The sequence below is a fragment of the Carcharhinus amblyrhynchos genome, unplaced genomic scaffold (assembly GCF_965287045.1).
Source record: "Carcharhinus amblyrhynchos unplaced genomic scaffold, sCarAmb.v2.hapA scaffold_80, whole genome shotgun sequence".
NCBI classification, from domain to species: domain Eukaryota; kingdom Metazoa; phylum Chordata; class Chondrichthyes; order Carcharhiniformes; family Carcharhinidae; genus Carcharhinus; species Carcharhinus amblyrhynchos.
The window spans coordinates 542,773-567,535 of record NW_027649820.1 but is presented as its reverse complement, the minus strand read 5'-3'; the positions used below and the strand labels follow the sequence as shown (position 1 = coordinate 567,535).

Genomic DNA, 24,763 nt, shown 5'->3' with positions numbered 1-24,763 from the left:
AAACTTACTAACCTATTAAATTCTATCCAAATCATTAATATAACTAACAATTAACAGCATCAATTCCTGAGGCACACCGCTGGTCACAGGCCTCCAGTTTGAAAAGCAACCCTTTACAATCACCCTCCGTCTTCTGTCATCAAGCTAATTTTGGCTCACTCATGATCCCGTGAGATTTAACCTTATGCAACAACCTACCATGCGGTACCTTGTCAAAGGCCTTGCTAAAGTCCATGCAGACAACATCAACTGCACTGCCCTCATATCTACCTTCTTGGTTACTTCTTCAAAAAACGCAGTCAAATTTGTGAGACATGATTTTCTACTCACAAAGCCACACTGTCCCTAATCAGTCCTTGCATCTCTAAATGCCTACAGATCCTGTCTCTCAAAATGCCTTTGAACAACTTACCCACTCCAGATGTGAGGTTCACCGGCCTGTAGTTCCAGGCTTTTCCCTGCAGCCCTTCTTAAACAAAGGCACAACATTTGCCATCCTCCAATCTTCACTGTGACTGTCAAAGATCCAATCATGCCTGATCTTCTACTGAAACATCATTCTCCTGCATTATTCCCTTGAAAGCTTGATAGTTTTAATATGTAGAGATCTATTGATCTCGGTCTTACACATACTCAATGATTGGATCTCCACAGCCATCTGGGGCAGAGACTTTCAAAGATTCACCATTCTCTGCGTGACGAAATTCCTCATCATCTCAGTCTTAAATGGCCTGCCCCTTATTCTGAGACTTATCCCAATCCCAGCCAAGACAAACATCTTCCCTACACCTATCCTGTTGAGCAGTGTAGGAATATTGTAACACTTCTACATTAGAATTGAAAGTTGAAACTTAAAAATGCTCTAACAACAGCTGTGAGAAAAAGATCTGAACTATCCAGAATTGACCTCTATCAAAACACACTGTCCTCAACTGGTTTACTGCTGGCCTAATGAATGAGACACTTGTGAAGTATTAAGATAAAGAACACATCTTAAAATAATCCATTGTTTGAGGCTTTTTGTGCAAGTGGCAAGAACCAATAACATTAATCCCTCCAACATTATAGACTATTTGGCCAATAGCAACAACTGTGATATTAAGGTATCAAAGATGGTTTCAGAACTGTTTTGGTTTGTGTATGCCTAAAATAGGAAAAATGGTTTTGTTTTGATCAACGGATCCTCCTGGGCAGAGGGAGCTCCTGTCAGCGTTAGGGTGGGAGGTGGTTTTGTGACTGACTGGGCCTAGGGACTGACCAAAGTTCCTTTCTGTCTGCACACCAGACAGGGCAGTTTCCCGTTCGCATAGAAATATCAGATTAAAGTAGTCTACATTTACTTTTTTGGGTGTTAGAAACAAGGTACAGATTCAGGTGAGTTTAATTTTATATTTCAGCATAAGGATGGAAAATTATGTTAGATTTCATAGGAGTTTTGGGTTTCATTTCAGACTGTGATTGTGATTAAAAGCTTTATGATATGAAAAACAATGTATTATGGAAAAACTGGACTGTTGCTTAGAGATTGAGAGCTACTTTAAGTCAGAAAGACCTTTTGAATTTAGTTTTAAGCTGGACCCAGTGGCAATTGAGCCAAGTTGCTGGAGAAAGAAGATCTCACTGACACTGCCAGAAGTACAAAGGCAGAACAATGGAGTAATGGGAAAAAAGCAAGTCTCAGAAGAGAAAGAACAGTTCTAGAAACTAGGGAATGAAAAAGTCCCAGCAAGATTGAAGTTAAAGGGACAAAAGGAGCTAAGGCCAAGGCAAGGTTATAGGAACAGACAAAACACACATTGCTTCAGGAAGAAACCATGGTCAGTACCAACCCATACCTTCCAGGTACATCCACTGCAAGAACAAGAAGCAATGGAATTTAATCACATTATTACGACCAAGGTTACCCCAATAATGGTGCAACTGCTGGTAAATGGATACCTTGAAAATGAGATGAATACGGGAGCTGCAGTTTGTGTTATCAGGGAGCAAACATATGATCATCTTCAAATTGGCAGTCAACTTCTGAATTTACAGTACACAAAGGTCAGATTAGCCACCTACATGGGGAACCATAGAGAATCAGGAGCATTTGTATAGAACCTTCGTGTGATTACAACTAGAGTATTGTGTACTATTTTGGTCTCCTTATCCAAGGCAGGATATACTTGGCTTAGAGGGAATGCAGTGAAGGTTCACTAGACTGAGTCGTGGCTGACTGTCCTTTGAGAACAGATTAAGTGGACAAGACTAATACTCCCTAGAGTTTAGAAGAATGTGAGGTGATCTCATGGAAAATAGGCATAGATACTGGGAGAATGTTTTTCCAGGCTGGGGAATCCAGAACATTGGTTCCAAACAAAAGCCAACCATTTCAGACAGATATGAGGAGAATTTTCTTTATTCAAAGGATTTTGAACATTTGGAATTGAAGATATTCAATTCAGAGGTTGTTAGATTTTTGGATACTAAGACAATCAAGGAATATGGGGATAGTTCAGGAAGGCAGAGGTAGAAGACCAGCCATAACCTTATTGAATTATGGTGTAGTCTTGAGGACGTTGAATGACTTGAACCTGCTCTGATCTATTATGTTAAATGTTAGATGTAGGGAAGGGGTAAATATCATCACTGGGCAGACAGTCCATCTCATGGGTGCTGTTCCTGCCAATTTGAAGGAATTTTTGATATCTTTTTAACCATTTTGCAGGTTTATTTTTTTTTAAATCATACAGGAACATTTAATACATATTAAAAACCGATGTTAAATATTGAAAGTAGGATGAACTGATTTTGACTCACCGTGCAATAGGTTCCTCTGTCTCGTGGTAAATATTGATCCGGCCAACAAAACTGTAGGTAAAAAATATCCCATGCATTGTCATTAGCAGAATGGTTTGTGTGAATTAAAAGAACGAGTCTCAATTCTAAGAGATTTCTGAGACTGTTGGGGAAGTTCAGGAATCAGAATGACCTCCATTGCTATGCCCTCCTCCTGCTTCATTTAAGGTGGGATGGCTGCACCTGTCGCTCCTTCTTTCTGACAAACTCACTGGGCAACTGAACATGCCAAGTGAAAATTCAAAATGTTCCACACACCCAATACGCTCCAATAAGAGAAGCAAGGCACAGAAGAACCCTGAGACTCACAGGACGCAGAAAGCCTCCTGAAGCAGTCCATGTCCAAATGCAACAAGATCTGGACTGACAAGTGGCCAGTAACATTAACACCACACAAGTGTGAGGCAATGACCAAGTGCAATCAATGCTCCTTGACATTCATTGAAGCCCTCACATTCAATATCCTCAGGGTTAACATTGACCAGAAACTGAACTGGACAGCCATACAAATTGAAGAGGAGAGCTGACTGGTGGAGATTTAACCTAAGGATCTCCACACCTCACATGAGGGGCAAGGTTAAGAAGGCAGTCTTTCATGAATAACCTCAGCCGGTATGGGATTTGAATCCAACATTGTTGGCATTATTCTGCATCACAAACCAGCAGGCTGAGCTAACTGCACTCCCCTCCCGACCATATAAATACTTTGGCTACAAGAGCAGAACAGAGGCTAAGAATCCTGCATTGAGTGACTCACCTCCTGACTCCCCAAAGCTTTTCCACAATCTACAAAACTCAAGTTAGGAATGCGATGGAATACTCTCCTCTTGCCTGAATGAGTGCAGCTCCAAAAAGCAGCTTGAGAGCATCCAGCCCGTTTGAGTAATATCCTTTCCATAAACATTCACTCTCTTCACCACCAATGCACAGTAACAGCAGAATGTACCATTTACAAGTGCACTGCAGGAACTTACCAAGGCCACCTTCCAAACCCATGATCACAGCTACATGCAAGAACCAACACCTGGAAGTCCCCCTCCAAGTCAGTCACCATCCTGACTTCAAAACATATTGCTGTTCATTCACTGTTGCTAGGTCTAAATCCAGGAACTCCCTCCTTAACAACACTGTGGGTATACCTACTTCTGAGGGACAGCAGCAGTTCAAGTGGGCGGCATGGTGGTACAGTGCTTAGCACTGTTGCCTCACAGTACCAAGGACCAAGGTTCGATTCCCAGCTTGGGTCACTCTGTGTGCGTAGTCTGCATGATTTCCCCCTTGTCTGTGTGGGTTTCCTCTGGGTGCTCTGGTTTCCTCCCACAGTCTAGAAGACATGCTGGTTAAGTGCTGAGCCATATTACCTGAACAGGTGCTAGGGTACGGCGGCTAAGGGATTTTCACAGTAACTTCAGTAAGCCTACTTGTGACACTAATAAATAAACTTTAAAAGAAGGCAGCTCACCATCACCTTCTCAAAGGCAATTAGGCAATGAATGCTGGCCTAGTCAGCAAAGTCCACATCCCTTAAATGAATTAGAAGTCACCTTCCATAGAGTATCCTGAGGTTTCAGACAGGGGGCCAAAAAGATCAGGGTGGAGCCTGCTTGGGTGAGATTGTAGGGGAAGATCTGGGGAAATTCAAGTTTAACCAGACATCAGAATACAATGAATAATTATTGATTATTTGGCCAGTTAACAAATAAAGAGAAGATAGAAATATACACGATAACAAATAGAACTTTGAGGGTTAGAAAAAGATCTCTTCGTACTTGATGGTTAGCTTTGAAATTCTATCACACAGCCTATTAACTCCTAGAATCTCAGAGTGGTAACAGTACAGGAGGCAGCCATTGGGCCAGGTCTCTGCAAGAGCAACTCAGCTAATCTCACTCCCATTCCCTTTTTCTTTGGCCCTCCAATTCTTTTCTCTTCAGGCGCTTAACCAGTTCTCTTTTGAAAGCCATGACTGAATCTGTCATAACTACTCTAGATCCTAACCACTCTTTGTATAAAAATGTTTTTCCTAGTGTCCCTGTTAGAACTTTGCCAATCATTTACATCAGTTCACATATGAGCATTGTTGTTGTTGTTGTTTGTCCATCGTCGTCGATGAGGACCTCAACACCATTAGTCGTTTTGACGCTGGATGTGATGACTGATCAGGCCAGCTTGGGCATGGAATGTCCTGGCACACATTGGACAGACTTGTGTAGACACTGTAGTTGTTGCGCTGGTGGGTCTGAACTTGCGCAGCTCGCACTTAAGTTGTGTTTCAGCAATACACCTTGCTTCGTAAGCTTGACAGCCCTTGTGGATGAGGCAGCGCCAGGTAGGGTGGTTTTGTGCCAGCGTTTCCCAGGTGGTCGTGTCTATGACAAGCGACTTCAGGGAGGCCTTGAGTGTGTCTTTGAAACGTTTCTTCTGCCCTCCATGCAAACGTCTTCCAGCAGAGAGTTCCCCAAAAATGAGCTGCTTGGGTATGCGCTCGTCTGGCATATGGATGACATGACCTGCCCGCCAGCTCTGCGCTTTCATCAGCAGCACAAGGACTGATGGTAGCCTTGGTCTAGAGAGAACTTCAGTGTCTCGTACTTTGTCTTGCCATCTGATGCATAATAGTCTGTGAAGACAAGTCATGTGGAAATGATTGAGCTGTCTTGCATGCCTTCGATACACAGTCCACGTTTCACAAACATACAGGAGGGTAGTGAGCACCACGGCGCTGTAGACCTTCAGTTTTGTTGCTGGGCTAACACATGAGCATACAAACATACAAAGTAGCCTTTCAGCCTCTCGACCCTGCTCCGTGTTCATTTAGATCCAATTGTGGCTTCAAATTCACATTCCACTTATGCCCAATAACCTTTGACTCCCTTGTTAGTCAAGTGTCTATCTAGCTCAGCCTTAAAAATATTCAATGAACCTTTCTCCACTACTATCTAAGGAAAAGCTTTCCAAACAATCATTACCCTCCAGAATCTCAGAATTGTTACATTTGGCCCACTGTGTCTACATCAGCCCTCCAAATGAGCGTATGGCTTAGTGCCATTCCCCTGCAAATTGTTTCTATTCAAACAATCATCTGATGCCCTCTTGAATGTCTCAGTTGAATCTGCCTCCACTACACTTTCAGGCAGTGCCTTCCAGACCTGAACCATTGGTTATGTAAAAATGTTTTTTCTCATATCACAATTTGCTTCTTTTATAAATTTGTGTCCTTAATCTTTTTATGAGCAGGAACAGTTTCTCTTCAACAATTCTGTCCAGCCCCTTCATGATTTTGAACATCTCCATCAAATCTCCTCTCAGCCACCTTATTTCTAAGGAGAACAGTTTAAACCTCTCCAATTTATCCTCATAATTGAAGTTTTGCATTCCTGTAAACATTCTTGTAAACCTCCTCTGTGTTCTGTCCAATATATTCACACCGTTCCTATAGTGTGGCACCTGGAACTGTGCACAATATTCCAGCTGGGATATAACTAGTGTCTGTAATAAATTCAGCAGAACCACCTTGCTCTTGTTCTCCATGCTCCTATCAATAAAGCCCAGAATACTTTATTAAGGCGCTCTCACCACCTGTCTTACCACAGTCAATGATCTATGCACATAAATACCCAGGTCCCTCTCCTCCTGCAACCTTTTTACAATTTTACTTCTTATTTTATATTGTCTCTCCATGTTCTTCCTGTCAAGATGCACCAACTTGTCTATGTCCTTTTCAAATGCTAAACTGTCTTCTTCACAGTTTAAAATACTTCCAAGTTTTGTATCATCAACAAACCTTGAAACTCAGAAAAAGCAAGAGTCCTAATAACCCTTACAGCAACACTTCCTTGCTGTTATACTCTATTCCTTTAGCTATAGATGCCAAAATTCCATTTGCTTTCCTTGTTATCTGCTGTACCTGCATATCAGTTTTCTGTGACTCGTGCACAAGGACACCCAGATCCCTGTGCACTCAAGCATCCCAAAATCTCTCTCCATTTAGATAATAAGTTGCTTTTCCAAGTTGGATAACCTCACATTTATCCACATAAAACTCTATCTGCTTCATTTTGGCCCAGTCATCTAACCTATTTATACCCATCAGTAAATTTCTTATTTCATCATTGCAACTTACTATCCTACCTTCTTTAATGTAATCTGCAAATTTAGCTACAGTACCTTCTATCTCTGTATCCAGATCATCAATGTAGATGGGAAATAGTTGGGGTCCAAGGACCAAACCCTGCGACACCCCAATAGTTACATTTTGCCAACCAGAAAAAGATCCATTTATCCCGACTCTTTGCCTCTGTCAATTAGCCAGCCTTCTACCAAGCTAATAATATATGCCGAACCCCATTGATCTTACCTTGTATTAACCTTCTGTGTGACACCTTATCAAATGCCTTCCTGAAGTCCAGATATGCTACATCTACAGGATCCCTATTATCCACTTGGCTTGTTACATCTTCAAAGAACTCTAGTAAATTAGTCCTTCATAAAACCATGCTGACTCTGATGGATTGTGTTTGACTTTCCAAATGTCCTGTTATTACCTCCTTAATAATGGGTTCTAACAATTTCCCAACAACAGATGTTAAACTAACTGGCCTATAGTTTCCTACTTTCTGCCCCCTCCCTTTTTGAATAAGGGTGTTACATAAGCATTTTTCCAATCCACTGGAATGTTTCCCGCATCCAGAGAATTTTGGAATATTATAACCAACAGATCCACCACCTCCATTGCTAATTCCCTTAATATCCTAGCATTTAGGTCATACATTCACTTCAGCTACCTTCTTCCTTTTTATACACTTATACAAGCTTTTGCTAGTTTTTAAATATTTTATGCTAGTTTTCTTTCATAATTTATTGTTGCTTTTTTTATTACTTTTTTTAATAGCAACACTTTGTTGATCTTTAAAAGCTTCCAAACTTTCCAGTCTGCCATTGGCCTTTGCAAAATGCCTTAGTTTTTGTCTTTATGTTGTCTTTAACTTCCTTCCTTAGCCATGATTTCTCCCCCTCAAAATCTTTCTTCCTATCTGAAATATATTTTGGTTGGAAGGAATTGAATATCTCCTTAAATAAGCCACTGCACATAAAATGTCCGAGCTTTTAGCCTTCCAGCCCAGTCCACTAGGGTTAAGTCTCTCCTCGAGCCTGCGTAATGACCTTTGTTTAGTTTCAAAATGTGAGTGTAAGACTCCAGTTTCTCGCCCTCAGGCTGAATTTTGCATTAAGTTATACAATGATCAGTCTTCCTCAGAGTATCCTTAACTATCAGGTCATTAATTAATCCCTGCTGATTACACAATACCAAATCCAGAATAGCCTGCTCCCTGGTTGGTTCCAGATGAAACAATCTCTAACACACTTAATGAACTGGCCTCCACAGCCTTCTGTGGCAATATATTCCACAGATTCACCACCCTCTGACTGAAGAAATTCCTCTTCATCTCTGTTCCTAGTCTCCCTTACTAATGGAAACAACTTCCCCATGTCCACTCTGTCCAGACCTTTCAGTCTTCTGTCAGTTTCAATAAGATCCCCCCTCACCAAATTCCATTGAGTACAGACCCAGAGCCCTCAAACACTCCTCATACATCAAGCCTTTCATTCTCATGAATCTCTTCTGGACCCTCTCCAAGGCCAGCATATTCTTCCTTAGATACAGGTCCAAAATTGCTCACAATATTTAAATGTGATCAGACCAGAGGCTTATAAAACTTCAGCAGTACATCCATAGTTTTGCATTCTAGTTTTCTTGAAATGAATGTTCTCAACATTGCATCGGCTTTCCTAATTACAAGTTAATCTGCAAGTTAACTTTCAGAGAATCCTGAAGTAGGATTCTTGAGTTCTTTCGTGCTTCCAATTTCTGAATTCTAAACCCATGATCCAAATCTCTAAGGAGGAGAAAAGCAAAAGACACATGGGAACACTACTGTCTGCAGGTTCCCCTTAAAGCAGCACCTCATCCTGATTTGGGACTATATTGCCATTCTTCGTCACTGGATCAAAATCCTAGAAATCCTTTCCTAACAGAATTGCCAGTGTACGCGCACCCAATGCATAGCAGCAGTTCACAGAGGTGGTTCACTACCACGTTGTCAAGGGCAATAAGGGACCGGCAGCAAATGCTGGCCTTGCCCACAATGCTCACATCCCATGAAAGAATTTTAAAAACAGCAGGTGAAGCTGAAACATTGTTGTGCAAAGCCTAGGATTCCATAAGCTATTTATTACTTTCTCAATCTACATCGATACCACCTATCCCTTTCTGCACCCTTTTACAATTGTACCCTTGATCTTATAATCCACCTTCTCTTATCAAAACATATCACTTCACACTTCTGTACATTAAATTTCATCTAACACATCTCCATCCATTCCATCTGCCTCTCTACGACCTATTGAAATATATCATTATGTTGGTGACAGGTCATAATATTTCCAAGTTTTGTCATCTGCTCATTTTGAAATTACACATTGTACACCCAAATTTAGGTCATTAATATGGATCAGGAAAATCAGTGATCTCTGGAGAATCTACTTTGTATATTTTCCTCTGTTTACACCTATCTTCCTCCCTACACCTCTCCATTTATCTTGCTTTTTTCCTCAATGATACTCCTTAAAACCTACCTTTTTGGTCATATTACATCAAACGTGGGACTCTCCAGTTTCCCAGTTGCGTGCTTCCTGGTGCCAGGCGGTGACGCACCATTTGCTGGTGGTGGGATTCTTTGGTCCCACCCCTGTCACGGCATTTCCCATTGATGTTACTCCATACTGCAGGGAAACTTGCAGGAGAGAATGCACTGCCAGCACAACCAGAGAATCCTGCCAGTGTGACTGGCTGGAGAACTCCAGCCTATGTCTCTTGTGTGGCTCAATATTTTGTTTCATTATGCTTCAGTGAGCCCTAGGATATCTTATTACATGAAAGGCAAGATAGAAAATATATATATGTACACACAAATGTGTGTCTGTTTATATATGTTGTTGCTTCATTCTCAGTCCAAGAAGCAACTTTTCATTATTTCTCCTTGTTTCCCATCACTTAGCCAATCTCTTGTCCATGCTGCCACTATCTTTTATTTGATAGGCTTCAACTTTGCTGGCAAGCCTAATATTGGCACTTCACTAAACTCCTTTTGGAAGTCCATGCACACATCAACTGGATTATTCTCAACACTTTGTTACCTCACAAAAAACTCCATCATGTTAGTTAAATAGTTACAATTAGTAATAAGTTAGTTACGATTTACTGGAATTTGTCTAAAAAGCATTTAATCTGCTTCCTAAGAAGATTCTGAAAAAAGATGGGGAGTGGGATTTCATTGTTTGGTACATCAAAGTGAGCAGGAGAGAGTGGGCTATGAGAGGATGCAGGGAATGAGCAGAAGAGCAGGGTTAGACATATGGGATATCAAAGAGCATGGGGAATGACAAGCAAAATGAGATGACATTGGGTGGGATATAAAAGGAAATAGGGAGTGGGGTGAGAGTGGAATTGGATTTGTCAGAATGTAGTGAGGTGTCACATAAAAATGATACAAGTGGAACAGAGTTTGAGGAAGTGGCTGGAAGTCCACTGCAGTCTGTGAACTAGCGATCAATCTGCTGGGTCACCATTTATCATGCAAGCAAATGAGAACAGAAACTCTGATGGTCAGATTAACAATAGAAACATCTAACATCAAGTAACAGGTAATCCAACAACAGGATAGAAACGTGACTGTAGGTCTGAGCAGAAACTGACCCAACCCTTGCCTGTAGTTCTGCACTGGAATTTGATATCCATGCTGAAACTCACTTGTAAAGATCAGGCTGTGGCTGTTCACACTCAATTGTAGCATTCAAGGTGTCCACTTCTGCCTCAGTTCGCAAAGCTTTTGTATCTTGAACAGCTTGGTAAGTCTGAAGGAAGAAAAGTAGAACTGGAAACATCTGCTCTCTAAATACGTCTGAGGCAAAAATCTCATCCAGCATTACTCTACCATGTTGTTGCACGTTATTATTATTCAGTCACTACTAGTGGAGCAGTTACCCAATTTAGGGAGGAAAATATCACTGAAACATGACATAAAAAGTTACTTTTATCTCAGATGGCTTGAATAATGCATAATCAGAATGCAAACTGTATGTACCTCGTACAATGTATTGCCAATTGCATGCACTGGTTAACATTACATAAATATTGCAGTCCCACATAAGTTAACAGTTCTAATCTGAAACATTAAAAGACAACATCTGGAAAATTTAAAATTAAAACAGAAAATGCTGGAAAACTCAGCAGATCAGGTAGCATCTGTGGAGAGAGAACAAGGGTTAATTTTACAGACTGTGACCTTTTATTTGAATTAATGAATTCCAGGCCTGCTGAATATTATTACTTCAGATGTTCAGCACCTATAGTATTTTATCTTCAGAAATATTTAACCCAGAGTCAGATTTTTGCTTTTAAGCCAGAATATAAAATATTCTAAGCATCTAAACTGGACAGAGCCAAAGTTGTGCATCAATTAAGTGAAATATTGCTGCAGCCATAGTCTGAAACCCAGCCAGTGCAAATACAACAGTTCCCTTACTTAATGCTCAGAAAATTGACAAAGACAAATATTTCTGTAGAAGAAAATAGTTTACATTTTATCAGAGCGTACAGATTAGGATGAGGCAAAAAGGGCAGCTTCCGTCTGATATCAAAAGTTCAATACTGTAAAAAGCCTGGAGGAGTATTGGAAGTGCAAGGGAGAATTAAGAAGGATATTAGGAAAATATGTTTCATAAGTACATAAAGAGCAAAGAGAATAACTAAGAAATGAGAAGAACCAATGAGACACCACAGGGATAAGTTGAACTTGGAAGTGGGAAGACAAAAACATGGCTATTAAAACATAGCGAGAGGAGAATTATTAGTGTTTAGCACATTCGTAAGTAGACAAATAACCAGGTGAAGATGAAATGTGCCTCAAGTTCAGAGTAGCAAGGGAAGGAATAACAGAGATTCTGACTATCATCCTAACCATTCTGCACAAATGCCGCAATGTTGCTAACATGTCACTGTAGTTTAAAGAGAAATGAAGGGATTGACTGAGTAATTACAGGTCAGTCATCTTAACCATAGTAGAAGGCAAATTACTGAAAAACATTTTGGGAGATGGCCAGGTTCCACACACAAGGATGGCCTCGGCTGAGGTCTTGGAGCTCCCACTCACCTGACGAAGGAGCAGCGCTCCGAAAGCTAGTGGCGTTTGCTACCAAATAAACCTGTTGGTCTTTAACCTGGTGTTGTGAGACTTCTTACTGTAAAAAAAATGCTGTCAGGAGAACTTCAAATTAAGTCAGCGGGAGTATGAAAATCAAGAGGAAATATTTGAGAGGAATGCCAGGAAGCACAAAATGCAGGGAGGGACAGAAAACACTAGAATAAAGAATGAGTTAATAAGTGAAGTCGAAGTTAGGGAGAAAAAAATGACATTTAAATCAGGGTTACTGTGCATGTAGGTGAACGCATAAAGTATGATGACTTTGTGGCGATAACAGACACTTGGCTCAAGGAAGGGCAAGATTGGGTGTTAAATGTTACTGGATACAAGTTGTTCAGGAAAGATAAAAAAAGGAAAGAAAGGGGAGGGGGAGGAGTAGGGCCGATTGGGGACCAAAAAGTGAATTCACACATGAAAGCAGGGATATTAAATGAATATTTTGCATCTCTATCTTTACCAAGGAGTAGATACCACCCAGGATATTTGGCATGTCAACGATGACTCGCACCAATTTTTACAGATGCACCATAGAAAGCATTCTTTCCGGTTATATTGCAGCTTGGTATTTGCAAGGCATCTTGAAGGCAATTGCTTGATAGAGCAGACGCAGCACGGTTTCATTAAAGGGAAGTCGTGTCTGACAAATTTACTGGAGTTCTATGAGGATGTGTCTAGGGCGGTCGATAGAGGAGAGCCGGTGGATGTGGTCTTTCTGGATTTTCAGAAGGCGTTTGACAAAGTACCTCATAAGAGGTTATTGCAGAAGGTCAGGGGACAGGGAGTTGGGGGTAGGGTGTTAGCGTGGATAGAGGATTGGTTGTCAAATAGGAGGCCGAGAGTGGGGGTCAACGGGTGCTATTCGGATTGGCGGATGGTGACTAGTGGAGTGCCCCAGGGGTCGGTGCTGGGGCCTCAGCTTTTTACCATTTATATAGATGATCTGGAGGAGGGAACCGAGTGTAGGGTGTCGAAATTTGCGGATGACACCAAGATTGGGGGAACGGCAAATTGTGCGGAGGGTGTGGAGAGTCTGCAGAAGGATCTAGATAGGCTGGGCGAATGGGCCAGGAAATGGCAAATGGAATTTAATGTTGGCAAGTGTGAGGTGGTCCACTTTGGTAGGAAGAATGGTAGGAAGGACTATTACTTACGGGGCGAAAAACTGCAGCAGGCGACGGTGCAGAGGGACCTCGGGGTCCTTGTGCATGAGTCGCAAAAACCCAGCCTGCAAGTGCAGCAGGTGGTCAGGAAGGCGAATAGGATGCTGGCCTTCATAGCGAAGGGGATTGAATATAAAAGTAGGGAGGTCTTGCTGCAGCTGTATAGGGCATTAGTGAGGCCGCAGCTGGAGTACTGTGTGCAGTTTTGGGCGCCGCACCTGCGCAAAGATATTTTGGCCTTGGAGGGAGTGCAGAGGAGGTTTACTAGGCTGATACCGGAGTTGAGGGGGTTGAGCTATGAGGAGAGGCTGAATAAACTAGGCTTGTACTCGTTAGAGTTTAGAAGAATGAGGGGAGATCTCATTGAGACATATAAGATGATGAATGGGATGGATAGGATAGAGGTGGAGAGACTCTTCCCGCTCAAAAAAGACAGTAGGACTAGGGGGCACAGCCTCAAGATAAAGGGGGGGCGTTTTAGAACGGAGTTGAGGAGGAACTTCTTCACTCAAAGGGTGGTGAATCTCTGGAATTCTCTGCCCGTTGAAGTGGTGGAGGCTGCCTCGCTAAATATTTTCAAGAAGCGGGTTGATGGGTTTTTGATAAGAGAGGGAATTAAGGGTTATGGGGAGAGGGCCGGAAAGTGGAACTGAGCCACGACAGATCAGCCATGATCTTATTGAATGGCGGGGCAGGCTCGAAGGGCCAGATGGCCTACTCCTGCTCCTATTTCTTATGTTCTTATGCATAACTTCTGCTCTGCCCAGGACTGCAAGAAACTACAAAAGGTCGCGAATGTAGCCCAATCCATCACACAAACCAGCCTCCCATCCATTGGCTCTGCCGACACTTCCGCTGCCTCGGCAAAGCAGCTGGCATAATTAAGGAACCAACTCACCCCAGACATTTTCCCTTCTTCCTTCGGGAAAAAGATACAAAAGTTTTAGGTCACGAACAGTTTGTTCCCTGCTGCCATCAGACTTTTGCATTAAGGTGATCTTTCTCTATACCTTAGATATGACTGTAACCCTACATTCTGCACTCTCTCATTTCCTTCTCTATGAGCAGTATGCTTTGTCTGCATCGTGTGCAAGAAAGAATACTTTGCACTGTATGTCAATACGTGATAATAATAAAATCAAAACAAGGACATGGTGACAGTTAAGAGTAATTGTGCCCCTCGAAGTACCGCTGAGTTGCTAACATTCCATTGTAGTTTAAAGACAAAGGAAGGGACCGACCGAGTAATTACTGGTCAGTCAGCTTAACCTCTGTAGAGGTTATCAAAATTGATAAGGAGGAAGTGTTGAACAGACAGTTGGTAACGAAAACTGACATGGCATCGGGACCAGATGAGATACATCCAAGGATAGTGAAGGAAGTGAGACTGGAAATTGCAAGGGTGATTGGCATAATTTTCCAATCTTCTCTAGTCTCAGGGGAGGAGCCAGATGACGGAATTGCAAATGTTACACCCTTATTTAGAAAGGTTTGTAAGAATAGCTCCAGCAATTACTGGCCAGACAGTTTAACATCAGTAGTGGGCAATCTTTTAGAAACAACCATTCAGGATAAAATTTGTAGCCACATAGAAAAATGTGTGTTGATTAGGAAGAGCCAGAAAAGGGGAGATAGTGTTCAACAAAATTGCTGATGCTTTTTTAAAGGAGCTAACAAAAAAGGTTGATGAGGGTAATGCTTTTGATATGATGTTCATGGAATTTCAGAAGGTATTCAATATAGTGCCACTCAGACTCGTGCAAAAAGTTATAGCTCATGCAACAAAAGAAGCAATAAAACATGAATACTAAATTACATGAAAACTGGAAGCAAAAAGTCATGATCAATGCATACATTTTGGGCTGCAGGAAGGTTTGTAATGGAGTTCCCCAGGGTTTGGTACTAGGATTGTTGCTTTTTTGGCTATATATTAATGATCTAGGTCATATAGCGCAGGTGACAATTTCAAAGATTGCAGATGGCACAAAACTTGCGTATTGTAAACTGCAAAGAGGACAGTATTGAAATTCAAAAGGGCAGAGACAAGTTGGTGGAGTGCATAAATAGGTGGTGATGAACTTCAATATGGAAAAGTGTGAAATGATGAATTTTGGTAGGAAGAACATGGAGAGACAATCTGAAATTAAGGGTAAAATATCTTAAAGAAGTGCAAGAGCAGAGGGACCTACATCTATATGTGCATAGACCGTTGAACGAAGAATAATACAGCACAGACTCTTTGGCCCGCCAAGCCTGCACCAACACATGATGTTTTCCTAACCCAAAGGCCTTTTGTCTCTATGCCATCCGTATGCCTCCGTTCCCTGCCTATTTGTGTACCCGTCAAGATGCCTCTTTGGCATTGTGATTGTATCTGCTTCTCCCAACTTCTCTGGCAGCGCATTCCAGGTGTTTACCACTCTGTGTAAAACAAAACTTGCCTCTCACATCTCCTTTAAACTTTCCCCCTTTTACCTTAAATCTAATTCCCCTAGCAAATGGCATTTCTACCCTGGGAAAAAGACTCCGACTGCCCATTCTATGTCATAATTTTGTAAATTTCTGTAAGGTTGCAGGACAAGTGGAGAGGACAGTTAATAGAATATATAGTATCCTGGGTTTTATTGATAGGAGCATAGATTACAAGAGCAAGGAGATATGGCTCACTTACACAAAATATTAAGTTAGATCTGGCTGGAACATTATGTACAGCCCTGGGCACCACACTATAGGAAGAATATGAACATATTGGAGAGAGTGTCGAAGAGGTTCACAACAATGGTTCTAGGGATGAGGAAGTTCAGTTATGAGGATAGATGGGGACTATTCTCCTTGGAGAGAAGGTGGCTAAGAGGAAATTTGATAGTGATGTTCAAAATCATGCAGGGGCTGGACAGAACAGATTGGGATAAGCTGTTCCCACTCAGAAAAGGATCAAGAATGAGAGGGCACGGATTTAAAGTGATTTGCAGAAGAAGCAACTATGATGTGAAAAAAAAACACTTTTCAGACAGAGAGTGATTTGGGTCTGGAATACTCTGCCTGGAAGTGTGGTGGAGGCAGGTTCAATCAAGGCATTCAAGTGGCATTTGATGATTACTCAAATAGAAACAATGTACAGGGCGACTTGGAAAAAGGCACAGAATGACACTAAGTCATGCTTGGAGAACCAGTGCAGATATGATGGGCCAATTGGCCTTCTGCACCATAACAATTTCATGATTCTGTAAAATCATAATTTAGAAAAATACTCCTTAATGACTTCAACGAGACACTGGAGGTTGGCCTATTGGAGTATGAACTCCCTGGGTGGGATTTTACAGCCTCGCTCATCCCAAAACCGTAAAATCCCACTTGAGGTCAATGGACCTTTCCATGGTCCACCTCTCGCCTGCTATGATTCCCGTGGCGAGTGGGAAAGTAAAATTCCGGCCCCGCTCGAGGTCACAATTACCTGCCCAATCAGAGAGTTTCACATTTCGATAAAACTGGGAGTGTCAGGTTTTAGTCAGAGGATTGCAAGATGGGTGAAAATGGCGCTCAGGTTTTTCAAAATATTCTGGAAGTAACATCCAGTGCCAGCCTGGGAATAGATTAACCATGCAGTTTTATGTGCACCTTCCCCCTGCTCGGATAACTGAACAAAATAATTAACATTGCAACCAAACAATCCCAATTTTTGAAAAGTGTAAAAGCCATTAAGGGGGGATTGAAAGCAGAGAAATTAGTAAACAGCAACAAAACTTATATTTCTATTAAGCTTATTAAGAGTCTTCCTAAAGAGCTTCATGGGAGCATCACGAAGCAAAATTTGTTTCCAAGCCATATCAGGAGATATTAGAGCCAATGATCTAGATCTTGAACAAAGTGGTAACTTTTAAGGAACATTTTAAATGAGAAGTAGTGGAGAGGCAGAAAAGTTTAGGGAGGAAAGTCCTGAGCTTCAGACACAACAGCAGAAGAGACAACTGCCAAAGCTGCGCCAATAAAATCAGTGAAGTTCAAATGGCCAAAAATGGAGAATCTTTAAGAGTAGTGGGGCATGAAGAGATAGGGAAGGGTAAGACCCCATGATTTGAAAACAAGAATGAAAATGTTTTAAAATTGAGACAGTGCTTAACCAGAAGCCAATGTACGTCAGTGGGCACAGGGGTAATGGGTGAAAAATGATAATGCAAATTAGAATTCAGTAAATTTTAGATGGTCTCAAGTTTATAGAGGGCCGGGAATAAAGTACAATCGGAAAATGTAACAAAGGCATAGGTCAGAGTTTCAGCAGCAGAGAAGTTGATGCAGGGGAAGAATTGAGCAGTATCATATTGTGGTCACTGCTGCCTGCTGGAAAGTACTGTGTAAGCAGGGTAAATTCTTTCTTTCTTGCAGTTTAGACAGTTGTGGGGGTTGAGTACTTAATTAGCTAACTGGTTGAATCTTGTTACCTCAGCCCCAGTTCAATTTATGATAAATCCAGAGTTCTTTAATGCAATAAAAGACAAATGAGTGCAGCTAAGGAAACTAAATGCACACGTGGAGTTGAAGGGAATTGGTTCTTAGTCTACTAAAGGAAAGGAGCTAACTTGAGTATCTGGCAAGTGTTAAGATCTATTTCATTCCTAAGGTTTAAAATAATACACAAATTGGTGGTAAAATTAATAAAACATATAAAAAGCAATGTATATCAGTGAATAATATTAATAATTATTTAAAACACATTATGGTTGGCAGGACAGGTGGCGTGTCAAGGCTGTAGCATTTGGGAAATCCTGGAAAACAGTGTGATCCAGGGCAAATACATCTACAGGAAGTTTTGTGACTTGAGGAACTTCAGCTTAGAGTCATTGAGCTGGAGGCTGAGCTGCAGACTCTGCGACACATCAGGGAGGAGGAACATTAGCTGGATGCTTTGTCCCAGAAAGCAGATACACCTCTTGAGATAGGGTCTTCTGGTTTAGTCAGTGGTCAGGGACTGGAGGATTGACTGCAAGTGAGGCAGGTAAGGACAGCCAGAGAACAGATTTGTCAGCTCTGCAATTATCCAGTATGTTTGAGATTCTCTTAGCTTGTTTGGATCAGAGCAGAGGGTGCAGGGTGAATGAGAAAACTATCTATGGCATCATGATACACGAGCCATTCAAGTGGACGGTGCAATAAGGAACATAGTGACAGGAGAGTACAGTAAGAAGGAACAATACTGTTTTCTGCAGCCAAGTGCAAGAGCCCATCTTTACATCTACTAATCTGCTGACAGCACTTCAGTTAAGATTTATCTTCTTCTACCATGATCTCCAAAATAGAACTGGAAACTGATCGACCACATGGAGAGGCAACTCTACAGTTTGTTCAATCAACTCTATGTTGATCATGATGTAATCTTTTAACAGAACAATCTCTTCTGTGTATATCCTTAAAATCACATCAGCTGGTTTTAAAGTAGTAGTTTCAGCTTTTACTGCTGTGTAATTTCAGGAATTAAAGCAGCAGTATCAACCTCCAATCTAATTAGTTGTCCACCTAACTTGGCAATTACCCAGGGTCTGTGTGATCCACCCTGTATGGGTAAGACTGGAGATCTTAATCATATTTTGGGATATTCTCTTCTTTAAAGAAAATTCTTTTCTTTCGTGTTGTAAATTATTCAATTTAGAATAATTGCAGAATGCAACTTGTCCTTTTTCTTGAAGGTACCCAGATTCTTCTTCCAAATATTCGTCTCAGGAGAAGCTGATCTGGCCTAATAAGCTTTTGCAATGTGAGCCATTTTGCCACAGCTCTTGCATTGATTAGCCTTGCTCCAACATTCAGCCTCCAAATGCTCCATTTTGGCACATCTGTGACATGCTTGTTGTTGTTTTGACTTCTTATGAGCAGTTCCCAACATGTCGATCTTCATTCCTGTACCAAGTTGTGAAACCCCTTGAGCAGCCAGTTCCATCAACACTGTGATTTCAACTGCTGTCTTTAAAGTCAAAGCATGTTCAGCAAGCAATCTTCTTTGGATAGCCTCATTTTGGAGACCAAAAACTAGACAATCGAAGGAAATCTTCTAACAACTCACCAAACTCACAATGTTGTGCCAAACTTTCTAAGGTGTCACAAACTGAGCAACGCTTTTGCCTTCCACATGATTCCTTCACCATTCTGTGATGATCAGTTGCTTTCGATACCAATGATTTGTTATCAAGTCATCGTAAGTTTTGGTTCCTGGTTTTGCTGGGTGAACCAGGTTCCAGAGAAAATGTGTTTTAATTCCTATCATACTGATAAAAGCTGGTATGAGTAACTAGTTTTCACTTTTATTCACTTGTATAAAGTCCTGAAAATGCTGTACAAAGGAACTCTATGATTCATTTTCTTCACTGAAAGGCCCCAGGGATCCTAAATGACCTGTTATTTCTCTTGCAGGCACAAGTGACTCAAGACTGCTCAGTATATTTTTTTAAACTGTCTTCCCAGTACTCTTTTTACCCTGGAGACCATTGACTTTATATATTTTTTCTTTCAAATGACCCCAGCCAAACAGTAGAACATCTCTTCTTTTCAAACATGCCCCCTGGAATCTCAACCTTCTCTGATTGGAAAAACTTTGTTTTAAAAGCATATGGAGAGGCTTTTTTAAAAATTATTTGTCTTCCTGCATTGGCACGTCAATCTTTAATACTGTTGTTTCTTCGCTCCAGCCTTCTAATATTCAAAGTTTGATGACCCACATTTTTTTTCCCCTCTTGATGAAACAAAATCCCCACTTGCCACCAACCTTCTTTTTGTGTAATGTCTCAATGATGTTAGTGGTTTTAGATTTTAACAAAAAAAAAGACCGTGGTTTGCACACATAAATTCAAGCTATCAACAAGGTTTATTGAAAGAGAAGTTCTATACACTGCACAGAGTATAAACTGAAAGCAAAACAGAGTCTGTGCAAACACCCTAATAATATAACAATTTAGTCATGTGGTCAGCTCTTAAAGCTACCATGCAACCCTTGTAAATTTAGAACAACAATCATTACGCAGACCTGGCTGCAGGAGGGCAAAGGTGGGGTCCTGAATATCGAGGGAGACATGAGATTCAAGAAGAATAGGAAGCTTGGTAAAAGGTGGCAGCGTGACACTGTTAATTAAAAATGTCATTTGTGAGATCAGACTGTAGATTTGGTTGGAGTAAAGATGAGGGATGGTACAGGAAAGTCACTGTTGGAAGTGGTCTACATGCCCTCAACAAAATCCACAATGTCAGATGAAATATACAAGAAGAAATATTGAGTGCTAGCGATAAAGGGATGACTTTAATCTAAATAAAAACTGGAAGAATCAGATTGGCTGTCGTATTCTGGATAAGGAGTTCATAGAATGCTTTTGAGATAGTTTCTTAGAACAACATATTCTGGAACTAACTAGGAAGCAGATCATATTTGATGTGGTATTGTGTGATATGACAGAATTAGTTAGTGGCCTCAGAGTAAAGGCACCCCTAGGTAATTGCGAGCACAATATGACTGAATGTTACATCCAGTTTGAAAGGGAGAAGAGTGGGTCTAAAATTAGTATATTAAACTTAAACAAAGGTAATTATGTAGACATGAAAGCTGAGCTAGCTGAAGTGAACTAGGGTACTAGTGAGAGAATAGTTCAGTAGAGAAGCAGTGACAGATATTTGAGGCTATATTTCAAAATACTCAGAATAAGTATATTCCTACTGTGTAGAAAAATTCTAAAAGGACAGATCCTCTGTCTGTCATTAACTAAATAAATTGGAGAACGTATCAAACTGAACGATAAAGAAAATAACTGCACGAAGATGAATGACAGGTGAAGTAATTGGTCAGAATATAAAGAACAGCAGAGAATGACTAAAAGGTTAAACAATGGAAATAAATTACAGTTTCAGAGGAAAATAGCTAGGAATGCAAAATTGATAACAAGAGCTTCTGCAGTTTTTTAAACAACAAAGAGAGAAGGTAATGTGAATGTTGGTCTTCAAGAGTGAAAATGTAGAGTTAATAGTAGATAAAAAGGAAACTGCATTTGAAATAAACATTTTTTTTGTTTCTGTCTTCACTGTAGAGGATACAAGGAAAATTACAGGACTAGCTGTAAATCAGGAGGTGGAAGGGAGAGAGGGGCTTTTGGGGAAATTACTATTTCTAGGGAACAGAATTGAGAAAGCTGATGGAATAACAGGTTGACAAGTCCTGATGGACTTCATTCCAGGGTCTGAAAAGAAGTGGCTATTGAGATAGTAGGTGCATTGGTGTTAATTTTTCAAATTCCCTTGATTATGGAAAGGCTCCATCATTTGGAAAGTAGCAAATATGACCCCTCTATTCAAGAAGGGAGGCAAAAATCAGGAAATTATAAGCCAGTCAGTTTGATGTCTGTCATGGGGAAGTTATAGAATTGCCCATTTTAAAGTGGTTGTAGCTGGGCACTTAGAAAAACTCAAGGTAATTATAAAGAGTCCGCATGGTTTTATGATAGGGAAATCATGTTTAACCAATTTATTAGAATTCTTTGAAAGAATAACAAGTGCTGTAGATAAAAGGGTAGATGTACTAAAGTACTTTTCCAAAAAGCATTTGATAAAGTGACATACCAAAGGTTCTTGCAGAAAATAAAAGCCTATGGGAGTAGCATATTAGCCTGGACAGAAGATTGGTGCCTGGCAGAAAACAGAGTATGCATAAATAGGTCTCTGACTAACAGGCTGGATGTGACAAGTGGATTCCGACGCGAGTGTGTACTGGAGCCTCAAACTTTTACAATTTATGTCAATGACTTACATGAGGGGAATAGAGGCATGGCAGCTATATTTGCAAAGATAGAAAGTATGTTGTTAAGAAGACATAGGGGTTTGCGGATGGATGAAGTTGAGTAAGCATATAAAAATTGAACACTTGATGTATAATGTAGAAAAATGTAACCTTGTTTACTTTGGCAGAAAGAATAACAAAGCAAAGAATGAAAATTGGTGAATTTTCCTCAGCATTACTCTGAACAGCTGGGATAAGAACATAAGAAATAGGAGCAGGAGTAGGCCAACTAGCCCTTCGAGCCTGCCCCGCCATTCAATAAGATCATGGCTGATCTGTCGTGGCTCAGTTCCACATTCCCGCCCTCTCCCCATAACCCTTAATCCCCTCTCTTATCAAAAACCCATCAACCCGCTTCTTAAAAATATTTAGCGAGGCAGCCTCCACCACTTCAACGGGCAGAGAATTCCAGAGATTCACCACCCTTTGAGTGAAGAAGTTCCTCCACAACTCTGTTCTAAACCGCCCCCCCTTTATCTTGAGGCTATGCCCCCTAGTCCTACTATCCTTTCTGAGCAGGAAGAGTCTCTCCACCTCTATCCTATCCATCCCATTCATCATCTTATACGTCTCAATGAGATCTCCCCTCATTCTTCTAAACTCTAACGAGTACAAGCCTAATCTATTCAGCCTCTCCTCATAGCTCAACCCCCTCAACTCTGGCATCAGCCTAGTAAACCTCCTCTGCACTCCCTCCAAGGCCAAAATATCCTTGCGTAAGTACGGCGCCCAAAACTGCACACAGTACTCCAGCTGCGGCCTCACCAATGCCCTATACAGACCTCCCTACTTTTATATTCAATCCCCCTCGCGATGAAGGCCAGCATCCCATTCGCCTTCCTGACCACCTGCTGCGCCTGCAAGCTGGGTTTTTGCGACTCATGCACAAGGACCCCGAGGTCCCTCTGCACCGTCGCCTGCCGCAGTTTTTCTCCACGTAAGTAATAATCCTTCCTACCATTATTCCTACCAAAGTGGACCACCTCGCACTTGCCAACATTAAATTCCATTTGCCATTTCCTGGCCCATTCGCCCAGCCTATCTAGATCCTTCTGTAGACTCTCCACACCCTCCGCACAATTTGCCTTTCCACCAATTTTGGTGTCATCAGCAAACTTCGACACCCTACACTCGGTTCCCTCCTCCAGATCATCTATATAAATGGTAAATAGCTGAGGCCCCAGCACCGACCCCTGGGGCACTCCACTAGTCACCATCCGCCAATCCGAATAGCACCCATTGACCCCCACTCTCTGCCTCCAATTTGACAGCCAATCCTCTATCCACGCTAACACCCTACCCCCAACTCCATGCCCCCTGACCTTCTGTAATAACCTCTTGTGAGGTACCTTGTCAAACGCCTTCTGAAAATCCAGAAAGACCACATCCACCGGCTCTCCTCTATCCACTGCCCTAGACACATCCTCATAGAACTCCAGTAAATTTGTCAGACACGACTTCCCTTTAAGGAAACTGTGCTGCGTCTGCTCTATCAAGCAGTTCCCCTCAAGATGTCTCGCTATTTCCTCCTTGATGACGGATTCTAACATTTTACCTATAACAGACGTTAAACTAACAGGCCTATAATTCCCCGCCTTTTGCCTGGCACCCTTCTTAAACAACGGCGTAACATTAGCCGTTTTCCAATCTTCCGGCACTTCCCCGGAATCCAGCGACGTCTGGAAAATAACCACCAAGGCATCCACTATCACCTCCGCCATTTCTTTCAGGACCCTCGGATGCATTCCATCCGGTCCTGGGGACTTGTCCACAATCAGCCCCTCCAGTCTGTCGAGCACCACCTCTCTAGTAACAGTAATGTCATAGAGACCCTCCAGTCCTACCACCTTTCCATCTCTAACATCCGGCAAATTATTCACGTCCTCCTCCGTGAAGACCGAAACAAAAAAGTTATTCAAGACCTCAGCCATATCCCCATCCCCTACCACTAAGTCCCCCTTCTCATCCTCTAAGGGACCAACATTCACCCTAGCCAGCCTCTTCCTTTTTATATATTTATAAAAACTCTTGCTATCCTTTTTTATATTAAACGCTAGCCCAGCTTCATAGTTTCTCCTACCCTCCTTTATCAACTTCTTTGTCAATCTTTGTTGACATTTAAACCTCTCCCAATCCTCTTCTCGCCCACTACTCTTAGCTACTCTAAACACCTCCGCTTTTAATTTAACACTTTCCTTCACCTCCTTCGTTATCCACGGCTTATTACCTCTCCTCCTACGGTCCTTTTTGACCATCGGAATAAATTTCCGCTGAAAACCAAGAAGGATCTCCTTAAAGATCCTCCACTGCTCCTCAGCAGACCTACCTTCCAACGCGCTCCCCCAGTCCACATTCGCCAATTCTTCTCCCATCCTACCGTACTCCCCTCTGTTCAAACAAAGGACGCGTGTCTGGGAACCCACTTTCTCCTCCTCCATCTGCACCAGAAACTCCACCATACAATGATCACTCTCCCCAAGAGGATCCTTCACCGCAAGTTCCCTAATTCTACCCGCCTCATTACATAGCACCAGATCCAAGATAGCTCGCTCCCTCGTCGGCTCCAACACACACTGTTCCAGGAAACTATCCCGGCAGCATTCCAAGAACTCCTCCTCGAGCCCACCGCGTCCAACATGGGTCGACCAATCAATATGCAGATTGAAATCCCCCATAACCACGCCGTCCCATTCCTG

The 24,763-nt window shown here is 41.7% G+C and overlaps 1 protein-coding gene across 10 annotated transcripts in view; it reads right to left on the bottom strand.

Annotated features, from left to right (window-relative positions):
- Positions 1-24,763, bottom strand: part of atp11a (ATPase phospholipid transporting 11A) — a 204,229-nt gene that overhangs the window by 136,446 nt on the left and 43,020 nt on the right. For all 10 annotated transcript variants that reach the window (XM_080182682.1, XM_080182686.1, XM_080182687.1 and 7 more), the window contains exons 7-8: positions 10,649-10,752; positions 2,800-2,850 (exon numbers count right to left, since the gene is read on the bottom strand). In XM_080182682.1, the coding sequence (XP_080038808.1) occupies positions 2,800-2,850; positions 10,649-10,752 (155 nt within the window). The remainder of the gene's footprint in view (positions 1-2,799; positions 2,851-10,648; positions 10,753-24,763) is intronic.